This window comes from Toxotes jaculatrix, chromosome 7 (assembly GCF_017976425.1).
Source record: "Toxotes jaculatrix isolate fToxJac2 chromosome 7, fToxJac2.pri, whole genome shotgun sequence".
Lineage (NCBI taxonomy): Eukaryota > Metazoa > Chordata > Actinopteri > Toxotidae > Toxotes > Toxotes jaculatrix.
The window spans coordinates 17,547,791-17,572,355 of NC_054400.1; the positions used below are offsets into that span (position 1 = coordinate 17,547,791).

A 24,565-nucleotide genomic window follows, 5' to 3' on the forward strand; every position below is an offset into this window, starting at 1 on the left:
CAACATTTCAGAGTTCCTGAATACACCCCAGGAGAATTCAGTACTCAGCTTTCAGAGATTTAATATGAAGTAGGTCAAAACACCTCTAACCAGCCTGGACAGGAAACAAGTCATGTGACTTTGAATAAAATACAACTAATCTTCATATCAACTTTTTTTTTGTTGTTTTTATTGATCAGACATCCGTCACATATACAAGCTCATTTCTAAGGAAAGAGGGGTTTAGGGTCCGGAGGTGGTACTGCTGAGACAAGGCTGAAAGATGGTAAAAACTGGTTGACTCTCATGGTTCAAAGGTCACCTACTAACATGACGTTTATCTAAAAACCAGGTGCTATATTAATAAGTCACATACCAGGTGAGTTATGTGGCATAGGTTGCCATGGTAACACACGCAGACACACTAAACCCTGTATCTGGAACAGGGGCTTTTCTGTGAGCGCCGTTCTTAGAAGCGGAAATCCAGGATTTCCCTGAATTTTGATATAAAAGACATAGTTAACTTCCTAATCCTCCTTTCTGGAATAAATCCACGGGTCCACACACCAGTGGGTGGGTGAGTGAGAGAGCAAGTGAATGAGGTTGAAATCGCCAAGGACACAATGAGACACTGAGTGGTTTATATAAAGGTGTTAATCTATTCATCTTCTGTGATGCCATTGAAACCAACCACTAAATACTGTAATAGTGGCTGAGAGTAGCAGTAAATGTGTTTGTGAGAGGACTCTGCGGTGCACTCAGCAGGTAAAGTTGCCTTGGGCGTGGCACATGGGCAGACCTAAAAGCCCCTGATAGACTTGTTTTTGATAGCAGCTCTGTCTTACTGGCAGGCAGCTGAAAACATAATCCACCGCACATTCATCTCTTCTGAACGCCTAATGGGCAGCACCCATTAAAATACAGCTCGCTGTGTCTGTTTGCCAGGAGCCAGGCTGCTCTGCCAGACACCTGAGAATGCAACAACAGTAAGCTGAAAAACACAACACATGATCCAGCTGTAAACAAAAGCCCCCACTAATAAAACCTTACATCGCCTTTTGAATGGCCATTTTTATACAAGCTAACAAAACATTTGTTAGCACACACAAACATTTTAAACTGTGACTGATTGAGAAACAGATTAATACTATAACTGTAACTCATACTCTTCAATCATGTCATGTCATGTCATCATCTGCCGCTTATCCGGGCCCAGGTTGCGGGGGTAACTGCCACCCAGTCCACAATGCACCAAAGTCCTACAGCACGTCCCATGGGTGGTGGGCCCATGGGAGATGGTGCCACCCGGAGGTGGGGCTCAAACCCACGCCCCCCAGAGATTGAGTCTCGTGCTCTATCAACTGAGCTAACCGGGTGGCCTCTTCAGGCATAGTTAAAGCAAATACCCCAAATGTAGATGGTCAAATATTTCAAAGTGGGTCTCCAAAGTCTGGTTTCACTAAAATGTAAATCCAGTCTAGAGTGCAAGATTAGCAGGAGGGTAAGTTAAAAGGCTAATCTATGACTGTAGTTAAAACAAGCTGGAGTGCAGTCTGCCCCTTAATGCCTCATCATACATTTTCATAGTCCACATATTATCTTGTTTCCTACTGACTCACTACTATGTACATTCACATGTAAGGTATGGATGTGCATCTGTACATATGCTGTACCTTTGGTTCTTCCACAGGTGTAATATATGTTGAGACACCTTGTGTGATTGTGCATAGTGATTTGACCTGATAAACTAAAGGGTAAAAAGAAAGAACAAATAACAGTAGAAGGTTCAGCATTAGAAAACAATCCAACAGAATAGTCTGCTAATACATATGGACACAGTCTCCACACAGACACATCATAATATTAAATGTTGCTTCTAATATTAATGAACAAAGCAAAGTGATTATATCCATAAGTTTCTCCAGTCCAGGATACCCAGACTGCCTGTGGACACACAGACTGCAAATGTAGCAATAGGCATAATCACATTTTTGCTGAAGCATATTCTAATAATGTGCAGACGCCTCTGTACAATTCATAACATACCAGCCGTTACCAAAGGGAGGCAGTGTGTATCCATATACACATTATAGTCACTCAAGGAATATGCATGATTAAAAGTCATCCCTACTCTAATTATTGAATTATTTTCTAACGGTGTTTTCTTTGAACTGCAGTAGCTTTTATTTTGATTAATTCTGTTTTTCTTTCATACAACCTTCTTTTCTTTCCCCATCTCACCAATTTCCCTTTCTTTTCTTTCACTCCCCTCCAGTTCTCTAAATTAAATCACATTATTAAGCCTCATCACACTAACTTCCAGTTGACTTCTTTTCTGCCGTAGGTATTTAGAGAAAGTTACGGCATTGACATATTCTCGCCGTATCAGCCGGCAGCCTGCTCACACATCAGGAAGCACGATTTGCCTCGGAGTCAAACGAAAATGAGATTTGCAAAGTCAACATTATTAAAAACATGATGGAGCACCCTCTGTCAAAATCTAAATCATAAGCTGTTTCAGTGTGTTGTTTTGGGTCTGCAGAGAAAATGCAACTGTCAGACCAGGTAACATGAAAGTAACTATATTATTATATATGATGAAAGTAGACAACACTTGACATTGTTAAATAACCAGCACCTGACAAATGCAGCATCTCCATCTACCATCACTCCACATTAAGGGCAAATTTAACAACAGTGATATATGAACATGTATTAATGTAGCATAGTATGTAGTGCAGCATTTAGAATAAGTGGAGTTCTATTCTTTAAAAGTATTTTACAGTTTTTGTTTATCTTTGTTAGTGAGATATTGTAATGCCATTTGTAAATTTTCCTCATTTAACGCTAAACATTAACTTCTCAAAGACTTCTGGGCTTTTAGTGATTTTTTGGGGGGGTTGTAAATAATACACTGTTAAGTCAACTACAAGTCGGTTTAGGTCTAAGACGACTTCAAAACTATCACTTCCCACAGTTGAAGTTGTGATGTAACAGTCATTACAGGGGTGGGCTGAAAATTCAGAAAAGTTAATCAAAGTCTAATGCTTTCATTTAAATGCCAGCGCTGCGCCGGGATTAAGAAACAGTCCAAGGGCGTGTAAGTATGCCTCCCAGTGCTCCAGGCAATGCCCTGAGCAATAACTGAGGATGTACTTATGTCACACATTAAAAAGAAGAACTCACAAAGGGAGCTGAAGAACTTTACGCTTGTGTATGTGTTTGTGCAAAAAGCGAGCCATTTATTTCACCCAGATACACTCACACATATAGAAGTTGTCATTTCATTGACAAAAGTACCACTGCAGTTCTCTCTCATTTTTTTTTTTTTTTTTTTACTAAGTCACTACTGTTTCTCTCTCACACACATACATAAGCACACATTAGTGCAAACAAAATAGAGGTACAATGTCATTAGTGACAAAACAAACGCGCTCATTCAGCACCTGTGCAGTTAATTGTTCTGAGGCAGTGGGTCATTAAAACAGACAGAACTCATGACAGTAATGTCAAACCCTGGATTAAAAAAAAATATGGCAAAACAAAGGACAACTCTTATCTGTCTGAGACAGTAGGACGCAGAGCGGACAATAATATGAGGTTTAGGTCATGTTCTTAAAAAAAAAACAGTCCACACTGCTTGGTCAAGTCCATTAAATAAGATAATGAAAGGTGGTTGTTACCGAGTCTGCAGGGTGAAAGACGATAATGGTGATACAGGGCTGTGATTAGCTGCGGATTTCTAAAATAAAAAGCTCTCTTCTGTCATATGGCTTCACACTGATATGTAAATTATTCTGCTTCCCCATTTCCATCATAAATCTGTACTTACTCATTACACATTCATGATCAATAGGTTTCTGTGTCAGAACAGGGCAGACAAACGGTCCTGAATTATTCACTGATAATACGTCAGTAGGAAATTACATTTCTGAGGAGGATGGTGTGATATCATGTTCCAAAAATAAGTATTATACTCCATGAAAAATTATTATTATCTCACTGTTTTGGATATCACAGTAGGCTACTGTAGTAAAACATACCATTAGTGGTATGCTTGTTCCTTTAAAATTACAATTTTTCTGACAACACACATGTCAAAGGCATGGAAAGAATCTGAGAAGATAATAACAGGGGCAGCTCTATACACACTGAATACAACTACACATCATATAAACACAAAGCCATAGTTTCGTACATGTGAAATACGGAAAAATGTGATTTGAAGCCTTGTAGATACTGGCACTTGCTGATAACATTTGGAGGATCAAAATACAATGAATATGGATGACAAACCTCTTGCTGATAGCATCAGAAAACCATCAATAATGCATAATGTCAGTGTGAAATTGGTACTGTTTCAGTTCACCAAACAATCCAGTGGTTTAGTCTTCAAATTTCTACCAAATTAAGCTGATTCTATGAGGGGAAACTACTTTCCAGATTAAATAATAAAATATACAGAATATGCCTTAAGATTCAGTTTCAGCACAGTAATGTAAGAGACGCTGCTCAGTGCCTCTACTGCAGCACGTGAGTGCGCAGCAACACAAGATGTTGTTTTATGCATTGGTGGGAAATAGTATCATTTGTTCCAGGAAGAGTGACAGATCTTTCCCATAAGATTAACAACACTGTCAGTCATTATTATTATCACATATCAAGATCTTATGGTGTCACACGCTGCACCACACCAATCTCTTTCACAGATACAGTGCCTGTGCGCCGTCACACGCTGCTGTACTGCATTTCTGAGCAACTGTTTATGATAAGCTGTTTGTTTATGCCTGCAGTCAAGGTGATATTATGCTATGATAGACGAATTATCAAAAAACACCACCCAAATGCTGTGAAATGCAAGTTCAAACTTTTTCAGATATTGATAGCTGCTCAAACAATATTCATTCATTCATTTAGACCGTACGGTAACAAATAAATTAAATAACAGGGTGTCACCACTGAGCATTACAGAGGAGGTGCAACATGTGATGCATCTATTTTTTATGCATTTGTGCCTTGGTTGTGAAAGCATTAGTTGCAACTAAGAGACCTTTTTCATGGCAAAGATTTCCACATGTTGCAGAAAGAAAAGCACAGGTGTAATTAATAACATTACTAACCGCTACATCACACCCAGGTCCAGGATCAGTGGAATTGTTTACAAATATGATAAATAAATATAAGATTTAAAAAAATAAATAAATAAACAGTAGTACATTCTAGGATGACAGCTATTAAACCTTTTGTATAGGGGATTAAATATTTCCAGTATGTTCTTCCGAGAGGAGCTGCTTTTGATCCCATAGACATTCAGTAGCTGAGCAATCTATAAATGAAATCTATAAACCTTGCACAGAGACATCGATAGGGATTACAGAATTTGTCTGTAATGAAGGAAGAAAAAATGAGTCCGCCACTGTCACTTCAAAGAAACTATTTTGTTTCACTATTAGGTTAAATGGTACCATGTTAAGCTCAGTATTAACCTTAAAAGCCAGTTGTCATTCAGCACTTTTGCTTTTTCTTGGAACTCACTGCATTACTGATATATAGTGCAGGAGGACCCATTCAGAGTTGGCCAACACACTGCCTGTCAAAAACTGCCTGTCATTAAGAGCCATGTGATGGAGGATGCTCACTGATGCCTGTTATGAGATGTGAGAACAGGAGAGGAGAAAAATGTAGTAAAGCTGCCCATAAAACCCTCAGTCATGCTCAAGGTGCAAACTTATCACTGCCTCACACTCAGATTGTAGGAGCCGTGTGTGACTGCAGATTGAGTGTATATATGTGTGTGTGAGTCCCTGGTCCATGTGCAGTGTCAGGACTGACGGATGGTTGCAGCTCTGGGGTTTCCCATCACCCAGAATGCAATCTGCTCAAGAGGATGTATTGGATAAGGCTGCAAAAACAAGGAGCTCCATCATGGGATGCTGACAGATGGGTTTAGGGCCTGCCTCATTACAATTACCCACAATCACACACTTGTACGCCTCTGCCTCTTGCAGCTTTATGCTGAGGAGTTTACTTTCCTGTCTTCCACTGACATTTACCCCAAATGAACCTTTACTAATGTGCAACACGATCTTGCTGTAATTAAAAGGCAAAGTGTGAGGTACCGATACAATAAGATCTCCTGATTACAGGAGCAGTCTGTAAACACTGGCCAACTATCGTACTATCATACTCCAAAAATTTAAGGGGCAAATTATTGCCAGAAAGTTGGGGTGTCTACCCCTGTCGTAAGACACAGGCAAATGCACTCTTTGGCCACCCCCCCTTGCCTTCCCTCTGTCTGGGCACACTGGGACAAATCTCGGTGGGTTGGCAGATAAGACGGTGACAGGGGCTATGAACCTGGGGCTAGCTGGTTAGCACGCTAACTTCAGTTGAAATCTCTGCACATTATATCGACATCTTTGACGTAACATCAAAGCCATTCTTTCTTCACACTCTGTTGATAATCTTGAATGTTGAATGAACACTAACACAAATAAAGCAGAAAACTGTACAGCATGTGGGAGAATAACGTGGAAGGTGAGAAAGCAACAAAGGGGATTTGAAGCAAAATAAGAGACAACATGCCAACGGTGGCGTCAAGCTCTGCCTCTCTCACTGTTTTCACATCTTAAGAAAGTGTTGTGCCGCAGACGAGATAATTAGGCTTGCTGTAGTCTCACTGGTCTTAGCTGTACTTTGAGAACTGAGAACTAATCACTGTAAACCTCAACACTAATATTAGTCCTTTAGATATGCACACACACACACATAGAAAGAGAGAGAGAGAGAGCACACATGTACTGTATAATGAATGCAAAATGTGCCAGCACATGCAAATAACAGAGGCTACAACCATCTAGCTAGTCATTACTTAGTCTCTGAGGGATGAAATTACAGTATTGGGGATGTGTAAGAGCTAGGAATCTGGCAATTGCGGTACCTGACCAGTACTGGTAAAACTATATATAGACGAATTACATTTAGTCTTAATTTAACAATTTATAAAATTGTATTGCACCTTAAGTCTACAGAGGGATATCAAGTGAAGTTTCTTACACCTAAAAGTCTAAATGGCCCAGCCAACATGAGCCTATTTAGGCCACTTATACACCTACTGTACAGACGTGTTAGCCAGTCTCTCTTCTGCCTGATTCATCTGCTAATTTACTAGAGATATGACAGTGCAAAATGTGAAAACCCCACTCCTCGCCTCATATTTGGACAGCTGTATAAATTTTGTAAATGGAAAAGTTTATGTGATTAGACAACAAAACCAGGGATAACTGATCTAGCAACATCAAAGAAAAAGAAATAAGGCAATGAGAGAGAAAAGAACACATCATGAGAGGAACTGCTGAGAAATAATAGCCAGAAGGTAGAAGAGGAATATTACCCAGAGAAGTGGAGACAGTAAGCAGTGTGTGATAAAGCACTAATGATAGGATACACCCACAACATACAGTACACTTGAATCATGTCAGAGCGATTTCAGTGTCTACCGTCTACACACAAATGCTCTACAATGAAAATTCTGGTTCGGTTTTAACAGAAAATTGACAATTTATGACAGAGATGTACATTTACAACACTATAACATAAGCTAAAAAGAAGGTATTCTTTAAATAAATAATTATGATTAATTATGGCACTGTGACTGTTGATGCTAAGAGCAATTTAACATTCAGAATTCAAAATAAAAACTAAACTATGCCTAAAGTTCAGTACAGTGAACTCTGTGTGTTACATCTGGCACCTGGTGCAGTTGAATAATTATCCTTCATTACACGCAAACCAAATAGAGTGGAGCAGCAGGAATAAGTTCTGGTGCAAGAAATGGGCATCAGGAGTCCACTCCTCAGAGTTTCAGAGTCTGTGAGGGACCGTTCAACCATATGCTTCCGAAGCACTTTGATACATAATATATTACAAAATTAATAGGCACGTCAAGTAAACACTTGACTTGATAGTCCACAGAGGAAAACTGAGCAAACATATGTGGAGATGCTTAAAACACAAATGTACATCCAGTATACTGTATGCTCATAGCACGCACAAAAAAAACAACAACACACAAACATATACATGCACACACACCTCCAGACAAATGAGTCTTAATTAACAGTGATTGGTCTCTGGTCATATTACATCATTAAGTAATCTGTTATAGATGTGATGTGGTCACTAGCTGCTGCACTTGCATCTTCATTTCAGAATAACACCTGGGAAGGCCCTTAATACACTTCAGCAGGAAGCACCAAGAATCAACCTCCTCTATAACCTTTTTTTTTTTTTTTTCAATTCATGTAAAGCAATAAAGTTTTCACCATGTTTGTGGTTTGTCAACAGCACTGAATTCAGTTCACTGCGGTTTTCTCTGAAAGTGAAGGCTTGAGTTAAAAGACACAAAATAAAAGACATAAAATGCTCAGGAATATGTAACATCCTCTGACATATACACACAAACACGAAGGTATTACAAGATGAAAAGGAAAGAAGCTGTGTCGGGTCGTGGACTACTGACAAGCGTCACCTTGTGGTAGCTCACCCACAGGGAACTAGGGGTAGAGACAGAGAGCAGTGTGTTTTCATCTGAGGTCACCTACAAACCTGCAGAGCTTCCCACTGACAGCTCATCATTTGTGACAGCTAAGACAAGGTTCTGGTCCCTGGGGACACAACAGGGTCTTACCCACGTAGGATACAGTGAAATTCAAAGCATGGTAGAATTTACTGGAACAAAAACATGAAGAGGAAAAGATCTTTACTCTTGTGGTTACATAAATGGCCATAGCCATCACTCCTGCTCCTTCTTATTCACTGCTTTCTACGTCTACCTTCCTAAATGCAATACAATATAATCAGAGGCGGGTGTAAATGAAGAGAGGCAGGATTAGATGGGAAACCATATCATCCTGGTAGACACGTCTCGTGTACAACCTGTACCTTGATACAACAACTGTGAAATACATCCATCTACTTGTCTACATCATTCATACATTCCCAGAGTATATTTTTGTTATCCTGCCATAACATTAAACCATATCACAGCGTTGGCTGCCTCTCCTGGCAACAAACTGTGAAATGGGTTAACTGTGCAGGCTGAAGAGAGACTGATGACAATGCCACCAAGTTATTGTGGTTGTACTGAAAAAGCTCCCAAATGGCTCTTGTCTGTTTTAACACCAGACAAGCGAATGAGTGATACATCCTTTCTCCTATCAGGCAACCTTGCAGTGTCTTCTGAGGATGAAGGAAATCCTCCCTTGGAGGTCTTTGTACAGCGATGGCTCATGGCTCGGCTAGGTAATAACTAACCTCCCAGCAACAAATGGAGGCAGGCTGAGAATAAATAGGTGCCTAAAGTCAGTGGTTATCCAGAATTCAATTTTACCTACAGATGCATATACAGTCTATACATGGATATACTTTGCGCACAGAAAACAGAGAAATAGAGAGATCATCTCGAAGGAAACATGTTTAAATGCAAAGGAAATAAGGGAGGGAGGACAAGGTATAGGTTCATGTAGAAGCATATGAATCTGCAAAAGTGGGAGAGATGTGTCAAAACTGTCATCAGTGTTCTTGTTCACTAAAAGCAACAGATGGGTGAAATCTTGCATAATACCATCAAAGGGTGACACGTAGGTTTCTGTATAATAATACACTGGTTTTGTCAGCATGTGATTCCAAGCCTACGCTTTGTCCGTGACCCATATTCATTGCCCACCATCCGCCCAAGGCACTGCGCCCTCTCAGACTTAAACTGACAGCACCTGCGTGCTCAGCGGAAATGCAAGAGGGCAAGAGGGCAAGAGCTGAAAATGCTTTATGAGGAATGTGACTGCTCCCGACAACCGGAGCAAAGGTTTTTCTTTGGCCAGTAAACAGAGGTTCATATTTCACTTCCTGTTTAATTAGTTGGAGTGCTTTTACTTTAATATCATTTATAGGCAAAATATCTACTGATGTTACTGTAGTGTGTCACCACAGGATAACAACTACATACAGTGATTGTGAGCTCTGCAGATGTAAACTTGTTCACGCTGGTGCTAAATCTCAAGCACTTGTTGATTTAACAGAGGGCCAACACTGAGCCTTTGAAGACTTTTTGTAAACGTCAAATTCAATTCAGTCTGTAAGGGTAGCCAGTGGTACTGCATTCAGTTCAGTGAATCTCCTGGTCTGTTTGTTTATAATACTGCATTATGGACAGATTGGAGTAAAAACAGATTGTTTCTTTATTTTTGCAATTAGAAATAGATGAAGAAACATCAGCCCTAATTAATTATAGTCGAGAAACTGAGGAGCACTTCTCTGGAACACCACCCACACTGTGGTTCAGCACAATTTAGTTTCTTAGTTCAAATATATTGCTGCCATAACTGATTCTCCACCATCTGTCTTTTTAAAGCAAATTTTTTGTATTCATGCTTTCATTTCCTCAACTTGAATATAATTTGTTATGGTCACACATCCCTTAATTGGCTGCTAGGACTGCTCCATTTCAACTCTAATGGATCCCTTGACCTTGTTCCTTCACTCAGCCACAAAAAGGCTCCCTTCATCATTTGGAGCTTCCCCAAAGGGGCATTGAGGGAAGACAATGTTCTGATGTGGAAGTGGATGCCTCTTGTCACTGAGCCCCTCTCCCTTCCTTCCTTCCTGTCTGGCCAGTCAACCTTGTCTCACGATGTATACATCACTTTGACATACGGATCAGAGCTGCGGTGCCACATAAAACCCTTTGTTTCTGCCAACTTCTTGTTAGTTCCACCAGCCTCTCTTAACATTATCCATATACTATCTGTGTGTCTATGTTTGGATGTAAATTCCAGAACCACCATTATTCCCCGACAACGTAATGAAAAGCTATTTTCTTTGACCACAGCAAATGACCACATTGTTATTATTTTCAAGCTCTTATTTTTCTACATAATAACAATTCCAGTGTTTTATCGTGAATGAATCAGTGATATGTGAAGCTTCATGCGCCTTTATGTAGGTTGGTTTGATGCCTCACCCATTTAGGAAATAATGAAGTGATTAGTTTGCCTGTCTGCATGTTGAGATGTTACTTTCAGAGCAGTCATTTTTAGCTTCACTTGCAGGTTCAGTGAATATGAGTATGTGAAATTTCTGGAATTCCATATAACTGAGGTATTTTTGAAAAGATGTTGCTTCCCAATGTTTTGCCGACAAAACTGGAAACTATTTGTACCATTTATAATTCATGTCGGGGCTTTTAGTGAATCAATAGGTAGCAGAACTAAATTGCTTCTCCCAGGAAACTACTTTCATTTGACAAGCTCTTCTCCAGCCTACGTACTTGGCATGGAAGCCTGATTGGTAAATGGAAAATCCCACCAATCCCATGTCTGCCTTCTGCAATTTATCCTTCTCCTCCTATACAACAGCAGCAACATGTGAGGGTCCTGACAGTTCTACATGTAAAAATTTGGCATTAACTGCTGTATGTATATTAAAATTACAAAGAAGCCCTCTCTGAAATTTGCATAATGAAACAACATTTGTTACACTGATTGTTATTGTTCATACTGAATTTAGTCCACCATATTTCTATGTCTCCCCCTCTCTATAATGAGCTGTTTTGATGGACTCAAGACAGGACAGGTGAGCTCTGCACCATGCTGCTCATTATCCAGGTGGACAGGTAGTCAGGCAAAATGTACGAGAGAGAAAGAGAGAGAGAGAGAGAGAGAGAGAGAGAGAGAGAGAGAGAGAGAGAGAGAGAGAGAGAGAGAGAGAGAGAGAGAGAGAGAGAGAGAGAGAGAGAGAGAGAGTAGGGCAGCTTATTCGGATCTGTCCTCATGGTGACTGCTACAACCACTAATGAGACCTTGGCACCCGTCACTATGCAAACCACTGCCGGTAAGGCCTTGCTTGTTTTTGCTGGCTGGCCTTTCCACCGCGCAAGACATAATCGCCTGCTTAAACACAGTATAAAGGCTGTGTTCAGACAGCTTCCACAGTGGGCAGAGGGCTATGTGTCCTGCACTTAAAATTACAATCAAATGCCAACTCCGAAGTAGCTGAAAAATAGTGTTTATCAGAGGGGTTTAATATGAGATGGTAGCTTTTATTATGGTGCAAAGAGTAGATAGAATCTATTTCTTCCCACAATGGGAGAAATAGGTACACACTGCGAATTTAATGCCTCAAGATAGCAGTACAGAAACATGCCCACTTATGAAGGGCCACCTTACTGTAAACCAAAATAAAGCTAAACTAAAAGCCTGGAGCACACTGCCCATCCCACTGGGTAGGTAAAGTAGGGGAAGACTTACAGAATAATGTAGTCATTTTAAACAAACATAGCAATGAGATCATACTTTTATCCACTGCCTAAGTGTGACAATGCTCTAGCTTAAGCCAAAGCTGAATTCTTTTCATGCTTAGATGCACGGGAAATGTGCCGCATCATTCCTAGTAGTTCTATCTCACTTCACACATGGAAAATGGAGTGAGCTGTGAGGATGAGATGTGTGATTTAATAAAACATGGGGAGGCTGATGAGAGAGAAGAAAGGGAGCAAAATGTGAGAAACAATGAGCAGAGGTGAAAACAGGAGGAAAAAAAATATCACATTGAGAAAAAGAGACACATTTAAAATTGGGGGGAGACCCCTAAAGATAGCAGATGAATAAAAGATGTAATAACAATGAGACTGAGCATAAAACATTCTTTGAATTCCTTGAGGATGGTAGCATCATGGGTGCTGCACTGCCTGTGCCAGTGACAAAACAATTGTGAAAGCTGGAAAGAGACCAGGGTAGAGTAGCTTTCATTTTGTGGGCTAGATAGAGGCTTGATAAAGCTGTTTGCCCTGTCTCCTTTCATAAACGTCAATGCTGACGAGGTAACAGGAAGAACAGGAAGCAGAGCTCCTACCTGTCCGATCTCGGATGGCCAGGTTGCTCCCTTTCTTTAGGACGATATCCAGCTGGTACATGGCTGGACTAGGAGGTCGAGGCGAGGGTTCTGCATTACTGGGCCCCACTATGCTGATGCCCTGCAGAGAGAAGTGACATAAGTTATCCAGTCCAGAGTACTCCAGTATTATAATGTTTGTGAGAGAAAAACAAAGATGCCTCTGTATGAGGAAAGGAGATAAAAGAAGACATACACAAGTGACTACACATATCTGTGTAGTCATAAAAGAAACAGAACTAAGACTATTCTAAAGGCTTAGCACTAGCTGACCAGAAAATGTTTGCATCCTATATGTGTAATCAGCTAGTACAAATGACATACTGGACTCTGGTTTCAACATTTAATAGCTGCTGTTTCAAAATGGTCAATATTTTAATACATTTGCGAATCTTAGAAATGTTTATTTTTATTTTAAGACACAGTAAATGTCAAATTTCTGGCCACTGCTTTTTGGGATGTTGTTTTTTTTTTTTTTTTTTTTTTGGATCACGCGTGTCCTAAATGGAAGAGAAGAATTTTGCTGCAGGATCACTGTGCTCTGAATAAATCACACTCAGTAGAGCAAAAAACAGCCAATAAGAACAGACTAAAAAGCACAACAGCAGAATTGCTCATGCTTTAGAAAATGAATATTTGTAAACTACATAATATATACCGATCAGTCACAACATTAAAACCAGTAAGAGTCTGCCATTAACTGCTATTATAGTAACTATAATAACTAACATGGCAAGTATGCAACCTCCTTGGGAAGCTTCTTAGTGTCAGGCTCTTGGAGGGGTCATCTCTGTAGCTATGCATGTCATGTTGTATCCCTGAGGGCAGTGCTGTACTACACTTTGACAGGGAACCCCTACTGGCTCTAATCGTGGTTTCCCTTGGAGCTAGAGGCCCATTAGCAAGCCACATGATGAACCAGGCAATGCTCTGAGACGCACTAAAGCTTACTTTCTTTCTCCATCTCTTGCTCATCTTATTCTCCCACCCTCATTTCTCTCCTCTCCATTAGACAATCCGCGCGTGGGCACGCCTGTCGTGTCTCCCCAGCTCTCGTACTCTGAGATGAGGCTAAGAATAACCATAAAAGAGCAGAAAAATGCTACTGGCCCACTGGGAGGCTACTAACAGACTACCAAGGCAAGCACAAACGAGGAGCAGAGGAGCAAAGAGATCTCCAAACAGCTAAAAAACAGGATAAGGATGTAAATGGGGAAAAAAAGGAGAAAGAAGACCTGCAAGGAGACTCCATATTAACACTGTCATCAAAATGCACATTTCCCTAATGGGGCTGTCACAGCATTTCCTGCAATTGTTAACGACATTGTTTCCCCCCAGAATAATGTCTGACTGCCCTATAACATAAACCAATCCTGTAGATTCCATTTATTTGGCAAGTGTGACCTTTTTTTAATAGTTTCTACAACCCTGTAATAACAGAGAAAGATGAAAGAGCCCTGTAGTTCAGTGTATAATGGTGCTATCAACTGTCAAAAAGTGGATACTACCAAACAGATTTCCATGTAGCATGCTAAAATAGCACAGACTGTGCTTTTAACACCATATTTTTGGATAAGGCATGATGGTACTATAGTGGAATATGATGGTGCAGCACCATTCTTCCAATTCTTAAGGGACAGTCATACTCTCAGGCTGCAGGTTAATAACGGCGAGCATAATTACACTGTGGTCCATGTAGTCCAACCTTATTATAGTAATCATCTTTTGCTATCATCAAAATTGACTAATATAATAATTTGTAATGGATATCATGCTTAACAATTTTTTTCTATGCATGAGGAAATGGAGATTGGTCAATATGCCACTTGAGAAACAAACCACTACAAATGAGCTTGTAGCAGAGATTCTAGGAAACATCTGTATTATATTATGAATTCCACTCAAATGGAAACATAAAAGAAGAAAAAGAAAATGGTCATATTAAGCTAAACTTTGAGGAAAATGTTCTTCAAAGTAACTGTAAATTACTGTAATTCAGATAGAGACATTTCAGCTATGGCAGCCCACTGACACAAAAGTATAATTATATTGTCAAGTGCGATAATTACTTAATTACTTAATTCATATATCTATGATTATGGATATCAAAATGTTAACAGTATTGTGGAGAGCAAGGTGCAGACCACACACAGCAGATTTCGAGACCACAGCTTTATACAGGTTGGACCTCCCAATGGATAAGTCCAACCCCAACACAATTTTAGCTTCACAGCACCTGCCTCCAAACAGGCAAAAAGGAAACAGAGTCAATCTTCTGGGGAGAAGTAAAAAATGAAATAAATCTAAAAACCAAAATGTAATCTGTTAGGTAACAGGTGCACCAGCTCAGCACGTATCTGAAGAAATCTCATGTGAACATTCAGGGACAGACGGGGAGTTAAAGCTGTGTGATTGGATATAAACCTGGGGTCAAAGGTGCATGTAAGTCACTGTAATTGAACTCAATAGATGTGTGTGGATACAACCAACATGATTGGACAACAATTTCTGAACATGCAGCATTAAGCCATTTTGTCTTTGAACATAACTAACAAACACTGACACGGGGACACGCAGAGCAACACAGTGTCGAGCTGGGTCACATCATAACACATAATGATTAAGAGGAAGATGGAAATCCCCAGACACGCTGTGCCCAGAGAAAATGCCAGCGCACGTGTATTCTCGCTTTTTTCTGTTGCATGTCTATAAAATCTTCAGTGCTTCGCATTGTCAGTATCTATTGTGCGTATGCCATGCAGTACTACTAACAGACACATTAAAAGCACATACAAGCACACACACACATGAAAACAAACATAAGAGGGAGAACAGGATTTGAAATGGATTTGCAAATAGCGTAGGCTGTTTGAGTGAGTGACAGCACACACTGCACTATAGGATCAATGAAGTCTTTGCTAAAACAAGCAACCTGATAAAATAAGCCGACATGATGCCAAGTTACAACTGTTCAAAAGTACGTGTAAAGAGAGGACAAAAACAAGTAGTTCAACACTAGGGTTGTTTTTGTGCTGCATGTTCAAACTCATAACCAATGAAAGTGACACTGGCACTGCTCTGAGGAGGGTGTTGACCGTGACCAAGCTGAGAGCAGGAGGAGCAGCTTGAGGCATGAACATTGAAACCATCAGCAAAATAAAAAAAATAAATAAAATAAAATCTCATTTAAAAACTCAAAGAGAAGAATAGTTTCTAAAAATTGGGTTATAGCTGAAATTGCCTGAAATACACACCAACATTACAGGAGACCCTTAAAAAAAACAGCAGATTTTATTATTTTTTTCCGTCCTTTATGCACCAAGGAGTCATAAACAATAATGACATTTAAATTACAAAATGTTTGCACCGTACTGTGGATTCAGTAGCAAAAATAATAACAACAGCAAATATACAGTAGTATACTGGTACATTAAAAAATGATATAACTACTTTGGATGAAATGTCTATTATTCTTTTTTTACAATTTTCAGCCACAAGAGAATAAAAAAGTAAACTTAAATAAGCTTATATCACTCACACAACATAAACACACACACACAGATTCTGGGTTTTGAACCAGCCATTTTGTTCAGTGAGCATCACACTGGTCCATCCTTTGGGATAGACTGAAATTCTGACAGGATGGAGGATTTGTCTCCATCCTGTCCCCTGAGTACAGTAGACTTCAGCCTTTACCTCTGCACAATGAGGCCTCAGTAAAGAGAGATACACGCTCCAAAGACACATACTACACACAGTCACGACAGAAATGTAGAAAAGGAGAAGAGGGAAAGGAAAGGAAAGGAAGGAGAGGCAGCCAAGACCCATTCCACTCCACCTGCTCTGTTTCACGATTCCTTGAAGTTGACAGAGAACTAAACAACAGTTACCACAATCCTATTTTCAGTCTCTCTCCAGTCCCCGTCAGCAATAAACAATCTGGAAGAGGGAGTCCTTAAAGATCAAGACACAGTGTGTCTGTCTAAGTGTCTATTTGGCCAACAATTTCCTTGTAACACAAGTGTTCTGGTGTGCATATGATATACACAAAAATCTGAAAGATTCAGTTTAAGACTTCTAACCCTAAACCTACTAAGGTCTAATGAATATCCAGATTTCGATCCTGTCCCATTCTTTGGCGTTTGTGTATGTGTGGTTGGCTGGGTGTGTGTCTGTATGAATAAATAACATCCAGTAGCACAATGGACAGTAAATACAGGACAGGAAAGATTTCCATTACAACTGTACATGGCACTGAGCCAGTGAGACTCAACTATCAGAGCACTTCACATTTACATTAAATAATCCCTAGAGAACCACACTGGAGAGTGCTCTGGGATTCTGGATCCAAGCCTTGAGCATTTCACGGAAAACCCCTCTGACTGAATCCCAACTGAGTCCATTCAAATATCAATCGATACCAATTCCCTTTTCCATTAACTAAATACTGCTACAAACAGGGTTCAGCATCGCATCGCAAATATTGAAGGCACCCTTTCATCATCTCCAGGGGGCAGTTTGCATCATATATATATGACTGCATGCAAGAGAGAGTGAGTGTGTGTGTGTGTGCACTGTGTGTATGTTCTTATGTTCCCTTTTACTTCATGTTTGTGTGTGTGGGTGCATGTGTAGGGTTATCAGCACTGAATAATAGAGACGGCAGCTGACTCTTCATCAATAAATAAGACAGATGATCTACTGAGCTTCTGAAATGAGAGTAAATATTCAATAGGATATTCCACACCAACAAACTCCAGCCAGACACAATGCATATTATCAGCTGCTTACAGTCAAAGGAGGAGGGCACAAGAGGGTTAGCAGCAGATTATGTGGATATACTGCACTGAGCTACAGTTCAGCTCCGAGACACGTTATAAAGCCATAAAAACCACTTAGTCAAACAGGCTTACTTCTACTGACTGCCCTGAACCTTAATTAAAGTTCCACTGTGCAACAACACTCACAAAGATACGCACACAACCACACAGTGCCACAGCTTGATCAGCTTAACAGGTTTTAGTAGTACAAAGTAGAATTATATATAACAGAAAACTAAAGTTTGGTGTTGAAGTAATGAATTTTTATAGCCTTGATTATGTACCCCTGGCACGCTTATACAGCAAACTGAAACTGAACCTGTTACCTTTTTTTTTTTTTTTTTTAAACCACCACTGTTTGTTCTAAAGGAGAACGTAAGTTTTGGCCTCTTCAGTCAGCATCTTGCTCCTGAATTGCCTCCAGATCAAACTCATAAACACAGCAAGCTCAGAGTGGCAATGTGGCAAACGTCAAAAGACAAAGCTGGTCACCTGGCAGCTCCTAATGTTCCTTTTTTTTCCAGCATTAAGTGTGGACAGGCACTGGTGGCTCTCCACCAGGAACATACTAACAACCCACGCATGACCCACAACTTTCAACTTCCTGACAGCGCTCAGCACTATGTTGCTGGATTTGATAGGACTGTCTATCAATTTACCCTCTTGACTTCCTGTGTTCCACTAGTTGCATAGATGAGAAGAGAAACATTTAGAAAGTCTGAATCCTAAACTTCCAGACTCACTGTCCCTTACATGCAGCATAAGAACTTCAGTCCTCTAGTTCCCTTCTGTTAATAACTCAGCCATGACATAGAAAGTACTTTTCTGTTGGAATGAACTTTCTTATCAGCACTTCAAACATCCCCAACCAGAGTTACAGGCGATGGTGATGCCTGATGGTAATGATGTGTTGAAAATTGTGCTATGTGATGAGCTGTGCCGTCATGAAGCAGAGCCCTGCAGTTTAACCTTGACTGCTGCATGAAGTAAGTGAACAACAGCCTATTGGGAGAGTTTTATAAAAGTTCATATTTCACATTTAAAGGGCAAACTGCACATAACAAAGCTTAGAGAACTTAGACATCAACCAGAGTCATATATTTCTTATCGTGGATTATATGTCATGACAGCCATGTCTTTATGGAGGAGGAGGAAGCCTGTATTTAGCCCCGGGCACTGTGTGGAGCCAGACTCTCATTTCTCATAGCGATGGCAGGTAATTTCCAGGCTCTGCTCCTCCATTCCTGCATAACAATAACCTGTTCCTGCTTTGCTCATTAACAAGGACATCGTGACAGTCCTCCTTCTGTTAGTAGAGATGCCACTTCCTGCTGGCCAACATAAAACCTCTATTCATCTCCCCCTTTTTATGGCATCAAATCCTCTCCGACCATTCAATTTTCTGTCCAAGACATCTATATAGTTTGTTGTTTTTTTAGTTATAGTTCTCCACTGCCTTGTTGTAGATCAAAAAAGGGAATAAGATAAAATGGTGAGCTATCTGTAGTTTTCTTTTGAGTGTCATATAAAAGGCTGGACCACACCAGCCTGTTCACATCACAACAGGCAGAACAACAGGCCACCTTACTTTGTATAAAAAAATATAGCTTCATATATTGCAGTTTGGTGGAACAATCACCATTACTGGACTGGTTTGAGAGTATTGTTATGGATAAAGGATGGAGGTATAAGCCACAATGAATTCATTTCCATTTTAACCAGTTGAAATCTGACTCACTCCAGTGCAGCAATTTTTAGTGTAAAACTAATGTCAACAAACTTATCGACTTAAAGTCCATTTCATTAATTTTCATGCTATTTACTGAAAACCAAGACCCAAGAGCTCCTCAAGCCATAAGCTCGGTAGTTTAGAAGCAATTAACAATGATCTGAAATCTGATTTCACTGTGCTGAGAAAAAAAAGCAGCTCTGCAACTGCACATTAAACAAACCACATTAAATGTGGCTCTTTATTATAACCAATATTGATCCATAATGAGAGCTGGGTATTTCAATTGAAAGTTTAAGTGAATCTTCATGGGTCTAAATGATCATTCAAATGAGCAAACGCCAAACATGCACACAAGCACACACAAAGCTGCATTTTGGTGACTGTGTTCTGGGTGACTTGAGGTGAGCAAAACAAAACAGAACCAGCTATCTGATTTGTTCTAAGGTGTTTTACAAGAAATCAATCTTCACTGTATTTTTCCAAACCGACTGTGACCTGAAGAAAGGTGTGTGTTTTATTTCAAACCTGTCCAAATACATAGACGGTATGAAATGCAACTCTACTGTCAAAGAGTCCTGCTGTAATACAAGTTTAGCTGGCAGCACAAAGTATAATCAAGTAAGCAAACACTAAGTCAGTGTGCTAAGTGTTCAGAACTCCCACACCAAACAGAAATTAATGTATTAATTAGTGGTTTTAATCATCAGCTAATAGTCTTACAGCAGGTGTCTTATTTAAGAATACAGTTATGACACATGGCTATTGATAGATGGACTTTAACTGTTTGGTTTATTGACACGGAGATGGATGATCTCACAAACCACTAGATGCTGATGCTAAGCTACACTGAGTCTTGTTCTGTCTCTTAGGGTTTAAAAGTAAAATCTCAGGTTAGAAAATTAAAATCTGTGTTTATATCAATGACTCTGGCTTGTAGCTAATGTCTTCTTTAAGGTCTTGACAAAATTCAGCCTGCATAGAAGAAAACCCACAGGTAGGAAATGATTAATTAATAATAAAAGAAAACCGAATATGATACGTACTGTACAGAGCAGATGTCTATCAGGAGGGGTTAGAAAAACTGGCACATTCTACTGAAGTCTGCATCTCTTGTCTACTCTTTGAGAGTTAGTTTCCTTGAGGGCATGAGTCTAGGTCTTGTGTGGGCAAATACATAAGAGGGTAGTTGAGTGTTGCTATGCAACCACAAAAAAAACTAATAAATAAAAACTAAATTTGCTATCTGTTTGAGGTAACCCCCCGTTTTACACCACGAACAACAAAAATAGCATAGAAGGTGAACAGAAAAGGTGAGCACTGCTCCCAGTCTGAGTTGTGATATTTCATAAGCTAATACAGTGATCCAGTGAATATTTCTCTTTATGGATTCATTTTCAGCCACAAAGCCTCTTAACAAGCTTTGCCTGCACAGGATATCACAGGATATACAGATATATACCCATCAAACAGTTATTTCAAGGTTTCCAAAATAAAAGCATGTAAGCTCTGCACCATACCCATATGAAACACCTACACACTGATACATTCTTCACATGTACACACGCGCATAGAAAACAGGACATAGCTAGACAGAAGCCATTACTTTAACGCCACCACACTGATTTAAAAAAACACTCTCAATTTGCAATGAACACCAGCTAAACTCAGACCCACTCTACTTTTCTTTGGGAGCAGTGCTTTGCAATTTCTACCCCTTAGCCTCTGAAATATCCAGTGGCTTAAACAGCACAGGCACATAAAGGTATGAACACACATACAGTACACAGACGCTTGTGAACACAGACATAAGAAAAGGAAGGCTCTTGAGGTCTGACAGTGAGGCCTATTGAATTGCTAGAAATGTGTCTTTCATGTACTTGATCTAAATATAGGATACGTGGGGGAGGCAAATAGTGGAGAAGAAGAGATTCAGGCTGAGGTTCTTTCCAACTGTATGTTACAGTACACTACAGTACATTTCTCCCTCAAGACCCTCCTGAAGTGAAGTAACCGTGTGATGTCTACTGCGAAAGCTGCACAGCCACTTTAAATTTTTCTAGCCTCTCTTTTGTGAGTATTTTGAAAATAACTCTCAGCCAGCAAAGACAGAATTTCCTAACATTAACTGTAAGCAGCACACTTGGGGGGTGGTAAAAAACTTACACTTGCCACATTCAACAAGCCTTAGTCACGTATGTTAAAGGTGTTTGTTAGTCACTCAATAAAGTTGTCACTTTGTGAATCCTCATAATTCTTCGCTGCTTCTTTTCACCTGAATCATCTTCTCTCTGCTGCTGTATTTTACTCCACTTCCACCCCCAACATGATAGTATCACAACCACAAAAATCACTTTTCCACTGCCATGTCTAGGGCCTTATTATATTAATTTAAATACTGGCACTACATTAGATTTTTTTTTTGTGCAAACTGATGAGACCAATAAAAGCACACATATTTCTTTCTCATCACACCATGCCAGCCACAAAACCCTGAAAAATGTTCTCCATTACACTTTCCCAGCCAAATAAGCTGCTCCATTAAATACCACTATCTGAGGGCCATTACTGAGCCTCTCCTCTCTGGAGTATGTGCAGCCGGATATAATGTGTAATGTGACAAAGCACAGATCCAGTGGTGCAGGGCTCGAGCAGGTAGACAGCCAACAGCCACTCGGCTAGATAATGAGGTCTCTTTGGTGTGTTCTTTTCTTAATAACAGTCTTGCAGCGTACAAAGAGCATCCTTCTTCACTCTCTCTTACAGCATCACAGATAAAGCTGGTCACAGACTAGTGTAATTAGTCTCTTAATGCAGTAGGTATAATGTCCTGCTGATAACAGCTGCAACACTTACAGATGTGCTTGAATAGGTGACAGGTAAAATCCTGATAAGTTGATAAGCCAACAGTAAAAACTATTTTAATACCTGAAAGTATCTGCCTGGGTTCACATAAAAAAAAATTCTGCATACTGAATCAGCTAATGATGAAAAAAAACTTTTTCTCATTTCTATCAGACACTGCAGACATCCTTGTTTACTATTAAGCTTACATTTTCCCTCTGTATGTCACTGCTTTCCCAGACAGATGCTAACGTCAAAATACCTCCTTTCTCTTCTTTCCCATTATCGTGATGCTAAAAGATGATTTAACAGCCCAGATGGTGATATTTCACAGTCTATCAATCGTTCGTGATCACAAAAGAGAAACCAGTAGAGTCACTGAAATGGAAAGCAATGAAGTGATTAAAAAGTACAATGACAAGGCGACAGAGAGGGGGAAAAAAGAAGTTCACTCATTCAACGCCAGAGTCATTCCAACTATCAGCCTAATTTTTCAAACATGAAATCAATAACATTCATAAAATTGTGGCTGAGTGGATTTGAAATGAGATATGAACTACAACTAAGATGTCAACTTTCTTTTAGAAAACAGAAGGCCATACAGTAGACATCAGTCTCAACATCAAGCGCCCATCCACATGCAAATGATAAAAAATATTTTAACAAAAATAAGTTTTAAGTGTTCAGCTTTATATCCACAGACAACAAAGACAGCATCACTGTGCCCCTTCCTCCTGCAGCAGTCACTTGTCTACTCTAAGACATGACAAATTTACTGCATCTGGTGAGTGATGTGAATCATGCCCCATACGCGTCCTGTGGGAGGGAAGGGGGCAAACGGAAAAGATTCTCAGATTTAAAACTTTAAAAACAAAAGTTCACTGAGGCTGGAAAGTGAACCAGCTGATATGTGTCTACAGCAGCGAGCGCTGAAAACTGTCAAGTAACAAAAGCTGAGAGCAAAAGTTCTTTCAGACTCACGCTGCTCTTTACTTAATCTAAAAAAAGGCTGCACTTTGTTAGGGAAAAGTTTTTGTCAGATTGATTGTGTTCAACATTTGAAAAGTTGAGCTTCTTTGGTTAAATGGAAGACAGAGTTATATATAAAAACATTTACTTTCCTCTATAGAGTGAGGTATGGAAAAACTAGTATTTTAATGAAACTAAGTGCTTGTACCAAAATATATGAAACAATACCCTTAAATTAGGGTCTTACATTGACTGATGGACCTAAGCTTATACAGTAATTTCCACACACTGGATACCAGAGCTTTCAGAAAAATAGGAGATTTCCAGTGATTTTACCATTTCGATGGCAGATACAGCAACACTCACATAACAAAAACGCAACATTAGCTACGGCTTCAATGGACTTTGAAATTGCTAACTAATTTATCTGCCTGCTACTCCATCTTTACAGCTAGCATCACCTGTGAGTGATTCCTCTTTTGTAATTACAGCTGGCAGTCATGCATTTCACACGACCCTCTTGAAACAGGTTTATTGTCAACACAGTCAGGTTTTGAGAGAAGTGGCATTAATGTGAAAACATCAGCTATCTTTGCATTGAGAATTCAATGCATTAAAAAAAAAAAAAAACCCTGGCGAAACCATAATATTCTCCCCATTGACCTGCAGTTCAACAGTTATCAGATGATTGACTTACAGTTATCAACATGCATCCGTCCATGACCGCAATCAATAGCTCTTTATACATCAGTGGCATGAAAGAACTTACTTCCTCGGAGATGAATGATCACCCAAAGGGCTCTTAATTAAATAATGTCTCTTCTGGAATTGTCATTAAAACACCAAACATTAATCCTTTATAATCCTGCAGATATCATTACAAGAACAAGCAGCGGGCATTAATCTGGTCGACGTGAGCTCCGTTAGGTAGAGCACAATGAGTAATGAGGAAAAGGACTGCAACTACTGAAGATGTTTCTGAGCAACTTAACAGTAAGTACAAGGTGCAAATGTATTTTTATAAAGTATTTTTGACAAAGATGGACACCAATTTTCATTGGTGATCATGAACATCATTAGGGACCAGACTTCTCTGTCTGTTCTTATTAAATGGTATCCAGCAGTGACACATCTAGATGAGAAACACAACACTGACAGTACAGTCTCCCATCAGTCTGGGAAACTGGGTAGTTTGCCTGTACATGAGTATTTGTAGAAAGAAAGACAGAGAAGCCAGAGGATCAAATGAGGACAGAAGCCTCTGAGCTGATTTGTG

At 39.7% G+C, this 24,565-nt stretch overlaps 1 protein-coding gene across 5 annotated transcripts in view; it reads right to left on the reverse strand.

Annotated features, from left to right (window-relative positions):
* mctp1a (multiple C2 domains, transmembrane 1a) overlaps positions 1–24,565 on the reverse strand; it is a 132,880-nt gene that overhangs the window by 75,139 nt on the left and 33,176 nt on the right. For all 5 annotated transcript variants that reach the window (XM_041042480.1, XM_041042479.1, XM_041042483.1 and 2 more), the window contains exon 2: positions 12,889–13,009. In XM_041042480.1, the coding sequence (XP_040898414.1) occupies positions 12,889–13,009 (121 nt within the window). The remainder of the gene's footprint in view (positions 1–12,888; positions 13,010–24,565) is intronic.